The sequence below is a fragment of the Staurois parvus genome, unplaced genomic scaffold (assembly GCF_062004578.1).
Source record: "Staurois parvus isolate SC_StPar_1 unplaced genomic scaffold, SC_StPar_1.0 ptg001028l, whole genome shotgun sequence".
NCBI classification, from domain to species: Eukaryota; Metazoa; Chordata; class Amphibia; order Anura; family Ranidae; genus Staurois; species Staurois parvus.
Genome location: NW_028318824.1, coordinates 1,183,789 through 1,202,205, shown reverse-complemented (window position 1 = coordinate 1,202,205; position 18,417 = coordinate 1,183,789). Strand labels below are relative to the sequence as shown.

General features: G+C 41.4%; 1 protein-coding gene across 1 annotated transcript in view; it reads right to left on the bottom strand.

The window, feature by feature from the left end:
- SEL1L3 (SEL1L family member 3) overlaps positions 1 to 18,417 on the bottom strand; it is a 101,778-nt gene that overhangs the window by 63,644 nt on the left and 19,717 nt on the right. The window contains exons 3-6 of the mRNA XM_089657798.1: positions 17,658 to 17,787; positions 15,133 to 15,254; positions 8,656 to 8,771; positions 6,472 to 6,530 (exon numbers count right to left, since the gene is read on the bottom strand). Coding sequence (XP_089513924.1) covers positions 6,472 to 6,530; positions 8,656 to 8,771; positions 15,133 to 15,254; positions 17,658 to 17,787 — 427 coding nt within the window. The remainder of the gene's footprint in view (positions 1 to 6,471; positions 6,531 to 8,655; positions 8,772 to 15,132; positions 15,255 to 17,657; positions 17,788 to 18,417) is intronic.

Below are 18,417 nucleotides of genomic sequence, written 5' to 3'. Positions count from 1 at the left end.
TTATCTTTCAATAGGCTATTCGTTTTTAACTTATTTTGGAAAGAGTTCTGTTTTAAGCAGGCTGTATTATTTGTAAATGGTAAAACCTGATAAGATAAACGCAGTGTGAATGATTGATTATTATATTTATGTTGAGAGTTCAACTGTACTCTACACACCTGCTGCTTTCTACAAACTCTACACTGTAACCATCTTAATACTTTCATGGTTTCCAACAAAGTTCACTATTAGATTGATTGGCATTATTAAATTATCCTAAATATGTGGAACTTACTTAAAGGAGAAGAATGTGCTTAAAAAAAAACAAAAACAAAAAACATCATCACCTCTATGCTACAGCTGTCCTGAGCCAGCTCTAAGACCAAGAACTGACCACTAATTGCTCAGTTTTCAGCTTGCTGCAAGCGGAGAGCAGTGACTGTCTGTCATTGCTTTCCACTCTGTCCTCCAGTGCTCCAGTGCAAGCCCAGGGGCAGGAGTGGCTGGATCTGGCTCTCAGCCCAATGCTGAAAAGTGGAGCCAGCTGTCAATCAGGCAGGTGGGTGGATCCCAACAATATTGTTGGGATCTTTCCAGAGTCTTGGGCGACCCTGCCTTGTCAGCTGACAGCGGGCAATAGCAGGCATTAAGGACACATGCTTATCATGGCTACTAACAATTGTCTTGTCTAGCTGCATTAAAGTCCCGCCTTTAGTCTCCCCTTTCAGGAACACTTTTCTCCTGGTTATTGCTTGACAATGTGCACTGTCTGGCATGCATGAACTCAAATTCTTATTTCTTTGTATTTGCTTAATTATGTATATATATTACTGTGCAAGTTTTAGGCAGGTGTGAAAAAATGCCGTAAATTAAGATTGCTTTCAGAAATAGAAGTATTAATTGTTTATTTTTATCAATTAACAAATTGAAGAGTAAATGAACAGATGAGAAATTCAAATCATATCAATATTTGGTGTGACCACCCTTTGCCTTCAAAACAGCATCAGTTCTTCTAGGTACACTTGCACACAGTTTTTGAAGGAACTCAGCAGGTAGGTTGTTCCAAACATCTTGGAGACTTAACCACAGATATTCTGTGGATGTAGGCTGCCTCAAATCCTTCTGTCACTTCATGTAATCCCATACAGACTCAATAATGTTGAGATCAGGGCTTTGTGGGAGCCAAACCATCACTTCCAGGACTCCTTGTTCTTCTTTACACTGAAGACAGTTCTTAATGACATTGGCTGCATGTTTGGGGTCATTGTCCTGCTGCAGAATAAAGGTAGGGCCAATTAAATGCCTCACTGATGGTATGGCATGATAGATAAGTATCTGCCTGTATTTCTCAGCATTAAGACACCATTGATCCTGACTATATCTCCAACTCCATTTGCAAAAATGCAGCCCAAAACGTGCAAGGAACCTTCACCATGCTTCACTGTTGCCTGCAGACACTCAATATTTTATTGCTCTCTTGCCCTTTGCAAACAAGCTGCCTCCTGCTACACCCAAATATTTAAAATTTTTACTTTTCAGTCCAGAGCACTTGCTGCCATTTTTCTGCACCCCAGTACCTATCTTTTTGTACATAGTTGAGTCGCTTAGCCTTGTTCCCAAGCTGAAGGTATGGCTTTTTGGATACAATTCTTCCATGAAAATCACTTCTGGTTAGACTTCTCCGGACAGTAGATGGGTGTACCTGGGCCCCATTGGTTTCCACCAATTCTGTGGTGATGGCACTGTTGGACATTTTCCGATGTCAAAGGAAAGCAAGCATGATGTGTCATTCATCTGCTGCATTAGGTTTCCTTGGCTGGCCTCTGCACCTATGGTCCTCAAGGTGGCCAGTTTCTTCAAAAGAGCATGAACAGCATATCTTCGAAATCTTTGCCTGGGAGAGACCTTGCTGATGCCATATAACTACCTTGTGTTTTGTTGCTGTGCTAAGGCTTGGTGACGTTTGACGTGTGACATGAAACCACAACCTCACCTTAATGGCAGAGTTTGGCTGTTCCTTACCCAGTTTTAAGCCTCATACACAGCTGTTTCTGCTTCATTTACTCACTATGTTTGATGATCATTAACATCTGCTTGGTATAATCGGTTAATCATACACCTGACTCAAACCCTACAAATTCCCTGACTTTGTACAAGTGTACAGAGTGTGCAAGTGTAAGCAGTGATGCCGGTTTGAAGCCAAAGGGTATTTACGCCAAATATCAATTTGATTTATATTTTTCTTCTGTTTGCTCACTTTCCATTTTGTATATTAATAAAGATAAACAATTAAAATATATATTTTTGAAAGCGTTCTTCACACCTGCCTAAAACATTTGCACCAAATAGTTAGTAGTAAGTGGCAGCCTGCAAGGAAATCAGCCTTTAAAACATTAGTTGGACAGAGTGGCAACTAGAGGTTGGACCCGTCACATCTGTAGGAGGGCACTGTGAGGTAAGTGTGCACAATCGGTCTAGAGCTCAGACATAGTTCACACAGCAGATTAGTTCTGCTTTAGTATTCTGTGCTAGTACATGACATCCTGACATATGTACAGGTGAAACTCGAAAAATTAGAATATTGTGCAAAAGTTCATTTATTTCAGTAATGCAACTTAAAAGGTAAAACTAATATATCATTAAGTCCAGGGTCAACGCAGCCGTCTACCAGGAGATTTTGGAGCACTTCATGCTTCTTTCCGCAAACGAGCTTTATGGGGATGCTGACTTCATTTTCCAGCAGGACTTGGCACCTGCTCACACTGCCAAAAGCACCAAAACCTGGTTCAATGACCGTGGGATTACTGTGCTTGATTGGCCAGCAAACTCGCCTGACCTGAACCCCATAGAGAATCTATGGGGCATTGCCAAAAGAAAGATGAGAGACATGAGACCGAACAATGCAGAAGAGCTGAAGGCCGCTATTGAAGCATCCTGGTCTTCCATAACACCTCAGCAGTGCCACAGGCTGATAGCTTCCATGCCACGCCGCATTGAGGCAGTAATTGCTGCAAAAGGGGCCCAAACCAAGTACTGAGTACATATGCATGCTTATACTTTTCAGAGGTCCGATATTGTTCTATGTACAATCCTTGTTTTATTGATTGCATGTAATATTCTAATTTTCTGAGATTGTGGATTTGGGGTTTTCATGAGCTGTAAGCCATAATCATCACAATTATGACAAATCACGGCTTGAACTATCTTGCTTTGCATGTAATGAGTCTATCTCATATATTAGTTTCACCTTTTAAGTTGCATTACTGAAATAAATGAACTTTGGCACCATATTCTAATTTTTCGAGTTTCACCTGTATGTATTCACTTCTCCTTAAAGTAGGATTACATAGCTGATCATGGTATTTGTTGTCCGCTCTGGCATATTATGACACCTTGGCTCCTTTGTATTTGCGGTGTAAATAGGAGATTTGGCAAAAAGGTATGTGATAAAAAGATTATAACAGGAAATACATTGTATGAGGATATTTCGTTTTCCTGTGCAATTAAAAAAAGAAAAACAATCTATAATAATTCTGCATGCAGGCAGAGGACTGTGTTGACTCAAGAGTTCACCCACATAAATATGTTGATTATGGACACATACAATAAAAAAAAATAAAAAGAGATGTAACCAGCTTTGTGGTGCATTAAAGCGGTATTAAACCCCAAACTAAAAATTTTACATACAGCAGCTTTCCAATCATTAGATGTGGTGGCTGCATTTGTTTTCTTCACCTGGTGATCTGGCTGGTAACACACCTCCTGTATTAGAGTGCCTACATTTTTAAAGATGGAGCAACAGAGACACCTTTGGACAGCAACATTGTTCATCTGGGGGAGTGTTAGTTGTACTAGTAGATTTAGATACACTAATAAATTGAAGCTGAACTCCAACTCTTTATAATTAGTTACAGCAAACACTTTTTTTTCCTTTTGGGATAAAGGGTTTTATATACAGTTGCAAGAAAAAGTATGTGAACCCCTTGGGATTACATGGAGTTTTGCATGAATTGGGCATAAAATGTGCTCTGAACGTCATCTAAGTCACAACAATAGAAGAACACCGCCTGCTGAACATAATACTACACAAACATTAGATGTTGCCATGGTTTAATTGCACATAACATGTAAACATTCACAGTGCAGGGAGGAAAAAGTATGTGAACCTTTGGACTTAATAACTGGTTGACCCTCCTTTGGCAGCAATAACCTCAACCAAATGTTTCCTGTAGTTGCAGATCAGACCTGCACAACGATCTGGAGTAATTTTGGACCACTCCTCTTCACAAAACTGTTTCAGTGTAGCAATATTCTTGGGATGTCTGGTGTGAATCGCTCTCTGAAGGTCATGCCACAGCATTTCAATCGGGTTGAGGTCAGAACTCTGACTGGGCCACTCCAGAAGGCATATTCTGTGCTGTTGCAGCCATTGTTTTGTTGAATTACTTGTATGCTTTGGGTCATTGTCCTGTTGCATCACCCATCCTCTGTGGAGCTTCAGTTGGCGGACAGATGGTCGCACGTTTTCCTGCAAAATGTCTTGATAAACTCTGGAATTCATTTTCCCATCAATGACAGCAATCCGTCCAGGCCCTGAGGCAGCAAAGCAGCCCCAAACCATGATGCTCCCTCCGCCATGTTTTACAGTGGGGATGAGGTTTTGATGTTGTTGTGCTGTGCCTTTTTTCTCCACACATAGTGTTGTGTGTTCTTCCCAAACAACTCAATCTTGGTTTCATCTGTCCACAGTATATTTTGCCAGTAGTGCTGTGGAACATCCAGGTGCTCTTTTGAAAACTTCAAACGTGCTGCAATATTCTTTTTGGACAGCAATGACTTCCTCCATGGTGTCCTCCCATGTACTCCATTCTTGTTTAATGTTTTCCTTATTGTAGATGTGTCAACAAAAATGTTAGCATGTGCCAGAGATTTCTGTAGGTCTTTAGCTGACACTCTGGGATTCTTCTTTACCTCATGCAGCATTCTGTCTTACCGTGGAAACATGAACATCAAGGCTTTTGGAGATACTTTTGTAACCCTTTCCAGCTTCATGTAAGTCAATTCTTGATCGTAGGTCTTCTGAGAGCTCTTTTCTGCGAGGCATGGTTCACATCAGACAGTGCTTCTTGAAAGCAGTAAACCCAAAACAGGTGTGTGTTTTTTAAGGGCAGGACAGCTGTCAGCAACACATCCAATATCATCACACTGATTGGAGTCAAGGTTGGCTCACTCCTGGCTCCAATTAGCTCTGGGAGAAGTCATTAAGCTAGGGCCTCACATACTTTTTCCTCCCTGCACTGTGAATGTTTACATGTTATGTGCAATTAAACCATGGCAGCATCTAATGTTTGTGTAGTATTATGTTCAGCAGACTGTGTTTGTAAGGGACCACCTGGCGGTACCACTAGCACTCCACTGGCCAGACGTCCCCAGCGCACGGAATCTAAGCCCCAGAGTATGTGTTCACCAGAGCCCCTGATGGTGGGGATGGACTTGAAGTACCCCGAGACCAGGTCGTGGCTACTGAGCACGCCTGTCAGTGGTAGCAGTATTCGCCAGGGGCTCCCACAGGGAAGAGCCTGATGTGAGGAGGTCGGGTGATCCCGTCGGGATGGATGGACGGCTGAGCAAGTGCAAGGTCAAACGGGCCAGGTCGGTAACAGTGGGGACGGAGCAGTACAAGGCAGCGGGCAGAGAGTAGTCGGGTCACACGCCAGGTCAGCAGCGGAAGGTCAGATCCAAACGGGGGCATTCAGGAGAGAGGTCAGGCAAAGCAAGGGTCTGGGCAGGAGAAGGCAACAAGGTCAGGTACAATCCGGGTCAGTAACTTACTTAGAACAGGTTCGCAGATACAGGATACAAGGAAAGACCAGAAGGCACCGAATGACAGCTCAGGGCCATTTAAATATCCCGCCCTGCGCTGCCATTGGTGCCACGCGCGTGCCCGCGGTCCCTACATGCGCGAACTCCCTAGCTGCGGACGGCCAGGTTTCAGTGCCCACATTCTGACACAGGGCGGTGCACTGCGCCTGTGCCGAGCCCATCGCAGCGGGGATCCCTGACAGTGTTCTTCTATTGTTGTGACTTAGATGACGTTCAGAGCACATTTTATGCCCAATTCATGCATAACTCCACGTAATCCCAAGGGGTTCACATACTTTTTCTTGCAACTGTAACTAAAGAAATGCTGATTGTAAGCACCCGTGTCAGTATTATTATTGGGTTGGAGGTATTGTCAGCAGAAGTCTGATAATTGAAGGAGAGCAGGCTCTCGGCACAGGCAGAACAAGCTGTGCTCTCATGCCTAGTGTGGTCAGTTTTTATTAGGAAAGCAGAAGGACTGGCAGGAACATCAGGGATTTCACACAAAGAAAGAAATACAAAGAGAGCAGGATACTTTTTCATACATATACATGTTAGAACAAGCACATATCAGCAATATGAAGTGCTGGGTTTACATATTCTTAACCTTTTTTACTGTTATTCACTTACCTATAAGTTTGAGATTCATAACTTTCTAATTCTCGCCCCAGAAAAGTATGTAATATTATCTAAAAAACAAAAAAGGATGCAATTTAAATATGGATCAAAGGTTTATGAACTAAATATATATTGTGAAAGGTAAGAAGCGGCCATGTGTTTAAAATGGTTCTTACGCCCTTTTCAGAAAAACTTTCTTCAATATATAGTTGCCTTGCTGGACTGAAACCTGTACTGAGACAGATATGTAGGAAGCCATTAGTAACCTCCTGAAAATTACAGTTGCCCAGGTGACTTGGCTAGATCAGGTCACTGACGTAGCGCACAGGCAACCAGTAAAGTCAGGGCAAAGTAAGAATTCCTAAATAGCATGGTATATATAGATAGCAGCAAGCTCTTCACATCGAACACTCCTCTGTGTGTGCTGGATAGCCGCATCCCCTGCTGTACACTGTGGCTCTTCTCATTAGCCCCAATATCCTCATTGTGTCCTGTAACAATGTATATACCACTGGACAAAACCATGCTGCTCACTTTGGAAGGCAGTCATCCGACACACCCAGAAGTATGTTTGGTTTGAAGACTTTGGTGTAAGCAAGACAATGAAGATGAGTGGCGTGGGCATCCTGGCAGCTAACTTAGTACTCTTGTTTTAGAAGGTGATTTTAAATTATCATTCTTACAACGGGTCATCTTAGTAATACTCACAGGACTCAACAATTCTAGGTCCAGCTCCAAAACAGTGACCCAGAGAAGTATGATAGCCAAAGAATCAGAGTGACAGCTAGGCAACTGGGATTTTCAAAAACTAGTGGAGATCAGCCATGAATGTCTCCATAATTCTCTTCTCCCCATTCACTGACACTCGTAGCCCATTATCAATCGCCTTGTTTATACGGCTTTGGCCACCAGGTACTACGTTTGAGACATAGCAGCTGCACGGTCACAACTGCTCGCCCCAATTTGACAGCCACATAGGTGAGCGGCCCCGAATGCAGACAGCCTGTGACTGGTATCACTAACCCAAACAGCTGTTAAATGTGGATGAGTGGCTGTGTCCATTGCAGCCGCTGCAACACAAAAGATATGAATGGGCTGCCTGAATGCAGTACCTGGTAGCTGGAGCCACATAAACAAGAAGCTCATTTTCAGGCTACAGGCATCAGTGTCTGTCTGAATGGGGCCTAATACATATTGCCTTTCCATTGACAGATGGTACACCATACCTGGCACCATATATCTGCAACCTTTGTGTTGTGCTTCTGGGTTTGAAAGTGAGAGAAAAGCTTCTCTATGGGACAATGACAAAAACCTGAAAGGAGTTTCATTCACACTTCACTTTATTCAAAAATATAACAGTTTTGATTAGAAATAAAGAGACCCTGTAATAAAACCTCACAAAAATCACATACATTTAAAGAAGAAACTAAATACTTACCTCACTGGCTGCCCATGCCACTCCACTGCACAGAACTGGTCCCCTTTTGAGATTTGTGGTCTCCATGGTCCCACACAGCTCCTGCTGATCTCTGCATTAGTGCCAAGGATGTAGAACCAGTCAGAGCTTCTTCTGGAAGGTGTGGTTTTTCTATGGACTTCAGAGAACCAGTTCTCTTCAATGGACCAAGTGTGTTGTGTGGCACGGGCAACATGAGAGGTAGGTGCTTTGCTGTAAGAGTTTTATTATGTGACAGAATCTTTTAAAACTTTTACAATGTAAATTATACAGAGACATTTATCAGGGCTAGGGCCTATTGAGCCAATGGGAGGCGACTGAGGAATGAGTAAGCGGGTTAGGCAGATAACAAAAAAGGTTGATAAAAAATGTAACAATGTGGTGCCTTATTTGAAGAGAAACTGCCAGGAGAGAATAATGGAAGCTGCCAAGGTTAGCTCCTCTTTTTGAGAATGCCTGTTCCCTGGTTGTCATGCTGATGCATTGGCTTCAGTTCTCATAACACAATTTGAGAAATTACTGTAGAGTAGCATTTGCTTTGTATCCATCTCCTATCAGTTCTAGTTCCAAGTCACTTTTCTGTATCTCATTAACGTATGTGTGCTATATGGAATTTATAGCATGTACTCATTATTTTTGTCTAGCTTGGGGGGCACTCAAATTTAATAAATAAAAGATTATACCGACAACCCAAATTAAAACATTAATGCAACTTTACAGGAATATCAGTGCAGTCTTACCATTTTGCCATGTACTGTGACATCGAGACGCACCCATTGATGTAACGGTAGGATAAAATGGGATAGTATTGCAATATCAATTCCCTTCGTTAGCTGCAACTGAGCATGGACCTGACCTGTTAACAGAATAACAAAATGTAGAAAAGCACAAAAGTATTTATTATCTGCTGTCCAGTTAATTTCAGTTTTCTTTTCTTTTCACATGTTAACTAGCTAATACCTGATATGTGCCTCTCAGATCTGGATCACTACAACAAATCATTTTGTCACTGCCAGGTAAGAGCACAGGTGTAATAAACCACAGTGCCTAAGTGGTTAGTACTCTTTCCTTGTAGCACTGTGGTCCCAGCCAAGACAGTTTGCTAGTTCTGCCTGGCCTTGTATGAGTTTCCTCCCACACTCCAAAGACATACTGGTAGGTTAATTGGCTCCTGACTAAACTGGCCCATGCATAGATAGGGAATTAAAATTTTAGGGTGCCAGGAAACGGTTCACCCCCTTGGTCCTGTTCTTCTCCCCAGCACTCTGTCGGTCTAAGATCCTCTGTCATGACAATACCAATGCAAGGTCAATAGCCCTGCATTGGACAAGAGGACACTGGGGACAGTTCACTACTGCAGCAGAGGGGAGAAACACTTGCCAGGGGAATGGAAAATCAGATAAGTAAAAGCAGTCTTACCGTCCACTAGACTAAATAACCCCACTGCAAGGAAGGACTTTTTCGCATTCCTAGAGTACAGCTTTAAAATGCAATGTGGGACCCTCCTCAGGGCGACCCCCTAGTGAGTTTTCTTCACACCTGGAATTTAAATTTCCAGGATAGGTTGTCCGCAGTAGTGCAACTACTGTTTTGCTTAGGAGTTTGTGAACTGCTCTTATTCTCAACTGGTTCGCGTTTATTCGCTATCTTTACAATTATGTGTTTGTTAATTTCTTCTCTTTGCCTTCCAGCTTGCCTCCTTTCTCTTATTCAAAGGCACCTCCCGAGCCTCACCAGTCTCCAGCTCATATCCACTGACAGTCGGTCCATATGGATGAGTTCTTTACACACCTCCAACAGTGATGACCTCAGCTAACATAAATTCCACTATTTGACTGGTTTCTCATGATGTGGAGGGACTAAATTCTCCTTAAAAATGTATCAAAGCGTTCAGCCACTACTATTTTGGTGCTGATATTATTGTGCTACAGGAAACACATCTTCTTCAATCTTTTACCCAAAAATATCTCCTTAGGAACAATCCCATTTGTTATTATGCTAAAGCATCTGAAAAGGAAAAGGGTGTGGCCCTATGCATGTTCAAGCATACTGTACAGTTTTTATGGAATCAAAAGTGAATAAGGGCATTTCTTGCTAATAAAAGGCAACCTAGGTGAAAGTAACTTTTCTAGTAAACTATGCCCCAAATACCAAACAACTGCAATTTTCCCAAACTCTTGATCTCTCCACTCTCCACCTTGACCTTAGCTGTTGACTCTAATGTGGCTCTGGATCAAATACTGAAAACTGCATAAAATACTAGATAAATATCATCAGGTTTCCTACAAACGCCTACCTAAACAAAGTCACACATTGGTGGATCTACTCTTCTGGAGCAATCCGATAGATGCCTGGAGAGAAAATAATCCAACTGCAAAGGGATTATTCTTGTTACTCTACAGCCCCTAAGCAATATTACAGAACTGATCATGTCTTTATCTCCTCATTTTTGATTCCTAAATTAAATCTTAAATCTGCAAAGACTGTATACAACCATGACCTGGTGGTTGTATCTTTTTCTAAACTAACTATGCCAGCTAAATGGTTTCATTAGAGTTTAAATAGATCCCTTGTAGGCAATTAACCCTATTGTTTTAATATAACCTCACACCTTAAAAAACTATCTTTAGACTTAACAGAGCAGAAGATACTTCTTTCTCCCGCTATAAATTAGGCAGCAAAAATAGCATCTATCAGAGGATTCCTCATCCAACTTTCCTTGAGATTAAAAAAGGTCCACAATGAGTTTACTAAGACTAAATCTAAGACCTACTAAGATTTACTGTAGCTAGCCAATACAAACGGTTTTCTAATCCCGCTCTTTTGGATGAAATAGAACATCCACGCACCAAGGGTGGACATCACATATTTTTCATTTGGCGAGCAAAACCAGGATTCCTTTTAGCCAATAAACTTAACACTAGACCCAAAGCTCCAGCTTTAACTAGGTTTAAAATAGAACTATAGGCAAATCTTTTTTTTTTCGTTTTGGATACAGTAAGGGATAGTCATAACCCCTTTCAAATTATTTTTTGGCATCTGGGGAGAAATCCCCTCACTTTCTGTCCCATAGCCAAAACAGGAAGGGACAGGAAATACCTGCAAATTAGGGGAATTCCCAGGGGAACCCCAGGTCACCAGAACTAGTGTTCCCATATGCAAATTCCCCCTCTACTTTTCTAGGGACAACCCAAATATTAGAATTTTCTTTTACTTTCAATTTCAATGATCATGATAAACAAGACAAATAGAGAAGGTGAATCTCCATAATGGGGGCACAGACAGCAAAGACAACTCACAGGGGTTCTAATCTATCTCCACTCTGTCCAAAACAAAGAAAACATTTTGCCTTTAGTTTTACTTTAAATTAAGGGATTGTACGCTGTCCCAAAACCCTTAGAGAATTATGCAAGAATTTCACTCTTTCTATAGTAAACTTTACCTGACTACCAACAGAAAGCCTAATTTTCAAAATTTTCTAACGAATCTCAAGCTTCCAATTCTTATACCACAACATGATGAACTAATTGACCAACTGATCACTGGTGATGAGCTAATCAGGGTAATTAAAGCCTTAAAACTGAATAAATCTCCTGGACTGGTTGGTCTTCACAATTGATATAAATTCTCTGATATTTTAGCCCCTCATTTCATTCTATGCTTTAAATATTTATGAACCTATTCCACTGGAAGGCCATAGGACCTTTATTAGCATCATACCCAAACCTAATAAAGACTCTACTAATATCACTAACTATAGCCCGATATCCTTTGTCAATTGTGATCTTAAAATACACAATAAAAGTTCTTGCACTAAAGCTGAATTCAATTTTAGAACACTATACACAGGAAGATCAGTTGGGCTTCATTCAAACCCAACAGACTTTGGATCAAATATGTAGATCGCTAGATTTCATTTCAGATGTCCAATCTCGCTGGGACTCTCTGGTACACAGAGCAGTTATTCTCTTATCATTAGATCTAAAAAAAGACATTTGATAGTTTTTTCTTGGGAGTATCTTTTCTGTTTTTTGGAGACTATATGGTTTTGGAACTTTCGATTTACACATGTCGCATGCTTTTTATCATACCCCAACTGCAAAAATCTCTATAAATGGCTTCAAGTTTTTTTAATCGACATATATTGAGGCTCTCGCCAAGGCTGCCAACTATCTCTTCTGCTGTTCACTATTGCAATGGATCACCTTGGAATTGCTAGCTAGTCCAATCCAGATAGCAAGGGGAGTGTTTGAGGTCAACAGGAGCAGAAATGTGCTCTTTTTGATGACAACATTCTTATGTATGTCTCATCCCCTCATACGACATTACCTAATCTGTTAAAATTACTATGATGATTTTTAAACTTATTAGGCTTGTCGCTAAATCAGAAGACTGTTGCCATGAATGTTAGTTTGCCGCACTCCACGGTTTCCTTGCTATGGTTTCTTTTGGCTTATTATTATGCTGCTCAGATATCATAATAAGCTTTTACTATGTTACAGGGACCTCTTCCTAGATGGGTCGCTATAGAAGCTTTATTGTGCTCTTCTGGCTCTATTGGTACATTAATGTGGATCTCTAGCAGGGACCTCTTCCTGGATGGGTCGCTATAGAAGCTCTGTTGTGCTCTTCTGGCTCTATTGGTACCTTAATGTGGATCTCTAGCAGGCGGCTCCCTCCTATTTTGTGTCCTACATTAACATTTTGCTCAACATATGGGACAGGCAGAGGACTAGGAGAAAACTCCACTCTATCCCTTAGCCCTTTCCTTAATAATCCAGAATAAACTCTAGGTTTAACTTTATGGAATTTGCACTGGTGGGGAAATAAAGGGGACTTGGTAGAATGGTGAATGGTAGTGATCTTTATACCTTGGAACATTGTCAAACTAAACTGAAACTCCCCCCTCCCGACTTAATTATTCCAATACAACCAAATTACTTCTTTTCCTAAGGCTAAACTAAAACTTGCTACCCGCCCATCTTTGACGCTGTTCGAGTTTTCATGATTTTTATAAAAGGTAAAATTTCACTATCATCTTCTTATGCATCTCACTCATAACCTTGCCATACATGCATCAATAGGAGCATGATCTCAATATTACAGTGGATATATCAGAAAGGCGGGACATAGCTAACAACTTATCTAAATTTCTATCAACACAACACTCTAGTAGTATCCAGTTATAAAACATTACTATGGCGGTACTTAGTCCCTACTAGGGTGGCCAAAGTATAGTCACACTACTCCTCTGTTTTAGACATTCTATGTTCCATATAGGGTGGCAATGCCCCAAGGTAATCAGGTTCTGGATTAGATTTTTCAGTCTAGTTTACTCAGTGACAGGAGTACCCGAAACTGCTCTATTCCAGAAGCTGAATAGTAACATTCCTAAAAAAAACCCCAAAAGACTGGTCTCTTATATGATTTTAACGGATAGAATTAAATTTGTGAGAAATCGGAAACAGCCGATGGCGCTATCTGAGTATCTGAAACAATTGAAATTGAATTGGATTATGATTATTGATAAACTCACATGCACTCTTCAAAATAAAGAAACCAGATTCAACAAAACGTGGGACCTCTGGACTTAATATTTATCAGTAGACTAGCAAGACCTTGGGAGCACCCTCTTTACTAACTGTTTTTTTTTCTGAACTATCTTATTCCTTTCACAATTTTTTAAATCTTTTTTCTCCCCTCTTATATATGCAGCAATAACATATGTTATGTTGATTTACACCAGGGGTCTCCAAACTGCAGCCCTGGGGCTGGATGTGGCCCTTTGCTTATCTGTATCCGGCCCTTTGGGCACTATTCTTCCATCTAATAAAAAGCACCATTCCCCCCACTGACACCTACAATGGACCATTATTCCTCCCTCTGACGCTATCATTGGGATTATTCCTCCCACTGACACCAATGATGGACCATTATTCTTCCCACTGATACCAATGATGGGCCATTATTCCTCCCACTAACACCAATGATGGGCCATTATTCTTCCCACTGATACCAATGATGGGCCATTATTCCTCCCACTAACACCAATGATGGGGCATTATTCTTCCCACTGATACCAATGATGGGCCATTATTCCTCCCACTAACACCAATGATGGGGCACTATTCTCCCCACTGAAACCAACAATGGGACATTATTCTTCCCACTGATACCAATGATGGGCCATTATTCCTCCCACTAACACCAATGATGGGGCACTATTCCTCCCACTAACACCAATGATGGGGCACTATTCCTCCCACTAACACCAATGATGGGGCACTATTCTCCCCACTGACACCAACAATGGGACATTATTCCTCCCACTGACACCAACAATGGGACATTATTCCTCCCACTGACACCAATGATGGGGCAATATTCCTCTCATTGATGCCAACACTGCGGTATTATTCCTCCCACTGACACCAATGATGGGGCACTATTCCTCTCCCTAATAACAAAGATGGGACATTGTTTAGTCCCACTAATGCCAAAATATTTTCTACTCCCACTGGCCACAGTCTGGCCCTCCTAAAGTCTGAAAGATAGTAAACCGGGGAATTCCCTGTTCTGCAGCCGCATGTAACAAAGCAATAGGGATGCCAGGGACATCATTAAACTAATATGACTACATGACCATATCTGGACAATGTCACTGACCATGTCTTCGGCCTGCTGTGACATTTTCCCACTGGTTCAGCTCAAACCTTAGTTCATCCCTAGTCCTGACACCTAGAAGGCTGTCTTACTCTAAAAAGTGATAAGGCTTATAGTTTTATATATCAATAATCTATAGCTGGGGTATCAATGATATGTTTAATTTGTTGCTGAATTTCACTTCCCAAAAATTGAGCCCTCACTGAGTAACAAGCACACTAATCCCTTGTAACCCAATAGGCACAAGAAAAAGTAAATGATGACATGATAAATACAGCAACCCATTAAATAATTTTCATTTTTAATCTGTACTAAAAAAATGACACCTATAATCCGATTGGATGCTTTGAGCAATATTTCCACTTCCCAGTGTGTCTCAATCTAGCCACAGGCCCTTAATGATTTGACAGTGATGGCTGCTCATTTTGTTCACCAACAAAGGTGTACCAATTTTTATTTTAAAGAACTATTTAAAAGATTTAGAAACTAGAAACTGATCTAACCCAATTTACAGCATTAATTTTATGTATTAATGGAAAGCGTAGTATACTTACCGGTAGGCGTCAGGAAAAGTAATGGTGTTGTATACATCCTATTACTATCTACATGGTGGATAAACCCACATTCTTTACTTTTACAATAGTCCAACAAATACATCCATATGGAAAATGTAAACCTGAAAAACAAGCAAAACAAATAAATCCTATACGGATAATCAAAAAAACAAAAAAGGTGCTCAAAGTCAATGGTTTTTTTTTTAGAAACCAAGCACAGCCTGAATAGAAAAGCCTGTCCACAGCCAGCACACTGGAGAGCAGAATCATTGGTCCCTTGCTGCGTTCATGACACAGGCACAATAAACAGCATTTTGTTTTTTAAGCAGATCAGCGTATCTGTTTAGCCCTGAACGTAGCTGTATAGCTTGCTATTGGCTTATGCACACAGTTGAGTAAATTCAACTTTACAGTAAACTTGTATTTCGTATGATGAGTAAAAAAAAGTATGTAGAATGTAAATGTTTGACGTCACCTGCACCCTGGAAGGAGAAGCCACTTGCATGCTTGCAACAGAAGGCCATGTGCGCTGTAACACTGTGCGTATGTAAACCCTACATGTATACAGCACACAGAGCACTTTTTATGCAGGAAATTGCTACCAGGTTTTGGCAGCAAGATACTGTGGGGTTAGTTTACTAAAGGCAAATATACTGTGCATTTTGCAAAGTGCAGTTCCACTCTGCAAGTGCAGTTGATCCAAAGGCGTATTTACCACAAGGCAAACAAGGCACTTGCCTAGGACGGCCTTTTTCAGGGGGCAGCTCATCCCCCAGAAGAAGGGATGGAAGAAGGGACAGCGCATCATGGCAAACAGGTGGGAGAGGCTGCAGGCTGCTTGATGATGTATGTAGAGCCTGACTTTCGTTCCTGGGGATGTCCGGAGCTGTGAAGATGGGTGTCTTTCTCTCTATTGCCGGGGGGGAAGGGGGGGGGGGTAGTGGAAGGTACTCCCAGGTGGGGGGCAAAGGTGTTGTTGGTCAGTGTCATGCTCTATCCACGGGAGGGGGAGTGGTGTTGGTCGTGTCTGTGGGGGCAGATGATTTTTGTGTTGCCTAGGGCAGGACAAAACCTAAATACACCACTGAGTTGCTCCAGTGCTTAGTGAATGAAATAAAGCTTCACTTTGCAATGAATACCCAATCACATGCAAGGAAAATAAAAAACAAACAGCATTTTTGCTTATACATGATTGGATGATGGAAGTCAGCAGAGCTTTTACTAAGTTCTGGAGCAAGTGACGTCAGACGTAGACCGGAAGTTGCGGAGCGGCCATCTTGGACGAGGTCTATAGTGAGCAAACGCTGATTTTAACCGCTTCCCGCCCGCCATATAAGGTAATGACGGGCACAAGGCGGTTCTCTCATTCTGGGAGGACGTCATATGACATCCTCCCACTTTAACTGCACGTGCGCGGCTCCGGGAGCATTCAGCGCGGCGATCGGTGGTGCGCTGTGTCCCTCGGACACAACAACAGATGTGAATTCCAGGAGCCGTGACATCACCCATAGGCTCCCATGTTGTTGGCGCTCCGTTATCTCCCCTGCAGCAGCTGCACACTGACACAGGGAAGTTGGAGCTGCAGGATCATTTGGCCAGACCAGAGCAGATTAAGCATAGTAAGTATACATATCTTTTTTGTACAGGGTAGGCAGGATAGGTAGCAGGAAACCTTTCTAAGAAAAGGTATAGTTAGGCTTTCCTTCCACTCTGAACCAAATTGTTATGAATCTTTTCAATTCAAGTGTCCCGCCTTTAAACATTCTGACCTGAGGACAAAAAGCTGATAGATATCCTACAACCTACCTTTCTCAGGGAGTGATCTACCTGTGTATGGGCAGAATGAACTCCAAAGTGCACTTATACAGTTACTGTACAGAAGGGGGTGACCTTTAAAGCTTTTAGCAACAACTGAATATCCAGGCACCTAGGGGGATACATACATTTCATACAAATGAATACTGATTAGCCCTGTAGTTTTTTTTCATATGCAATCGTGGTTGATTTACTAAAAGCAAATATACTGTGCACTTTGCAAGTGTAGTTTCTCCAGAGCTTAGTAAATGAGGTGAAGCTTCACTTTGAAAAGAATACCCAATCACATGCAAGGAAGCTTTAAAAACAAAAAAACAGCATTTTTGCTTGTACATGATTGGATGATAGAAATCAGCAGAGCTTCCCCGTATTTACAAAGCTCTGAAGCAACTGCATGTGCAGAGTTCAAAGTCTATTTGCCTTTAATGAATCCACCCCAATGTGTGTCTTATGTTATTATTATTATTATTATTATTATACAGGATTTATATAGTGCCAATAGTTTACAATATAACAGGAGACAATACAGCAACAATACAGTTCAATACAAGAGGGATAGGAGGGCCCTGATCCTTAGAGCTTACAATCTATATGTGGAAGGATAAGGAGAATCAGATCACTTCTTATCAGCTGATGATGGACTATGATAACTATAAAACAGGCACAGAGACTTCAGAAAAAAAATAGTATTCAGAGTGATGGTATCTCACATTGGGTAATGTTTAACAAGCTGTTGTCTCCTCTTCTCCAGATCTATGTTATTAAATGGCTCAAATGTCTTGATAATGCCGCTGTATTCATTGCTTGATGCAAGTGGGGAAGAAAGCAGGGTTGACACATCTATAGACAGAAGGGAAGGGCAATCATTATTGCGGTGAATACAACAGGGTTATTTACTAAACCTACACAGTGCAACATCTGGTGTAGCTCTGCATAGAAACCAATCAGCTTCCAGGTGTTATTCTCAAAAGTTAATTAAACAAGACAAAGTTAGAAGCTGATTGGCTACCATGCTCAGCTGCACCAGATCCTGAATACACCAATTTTAGTAAATCTCCCACGACATGTAATTTCAGCAGTTACACATTAAAGAACAACTTTATGGAAGGAACAAAATGCAGTATAGGTTCTTTCCAATCAGGTTCACAGTACGTGCGTCCATTTACATCCACTTACCTCTGAGTCCATACAGGCCTGAAAAAACATTTAAAAGACTGTGTCCTTTTCCATTGTTCTAGACCTAAATGCAATGGATGGCATGTACATAAACCCTAATTTAGTTTTTGATGTTAGTTATATTCTTGTCCTATAAAAATATAAAAGTTTATATTGTTTCATGGACAGCTAAGCAGTTAGCATTTCCACCTGGCAGTACTAGGGTCATTGGTTCAAATCCCAACCACAGCACCACCTGCCTGGAGTTTGCATGTTCTCCCTGTGCCTGTGTGGGTTCCCTCTGGGTATTCTGGT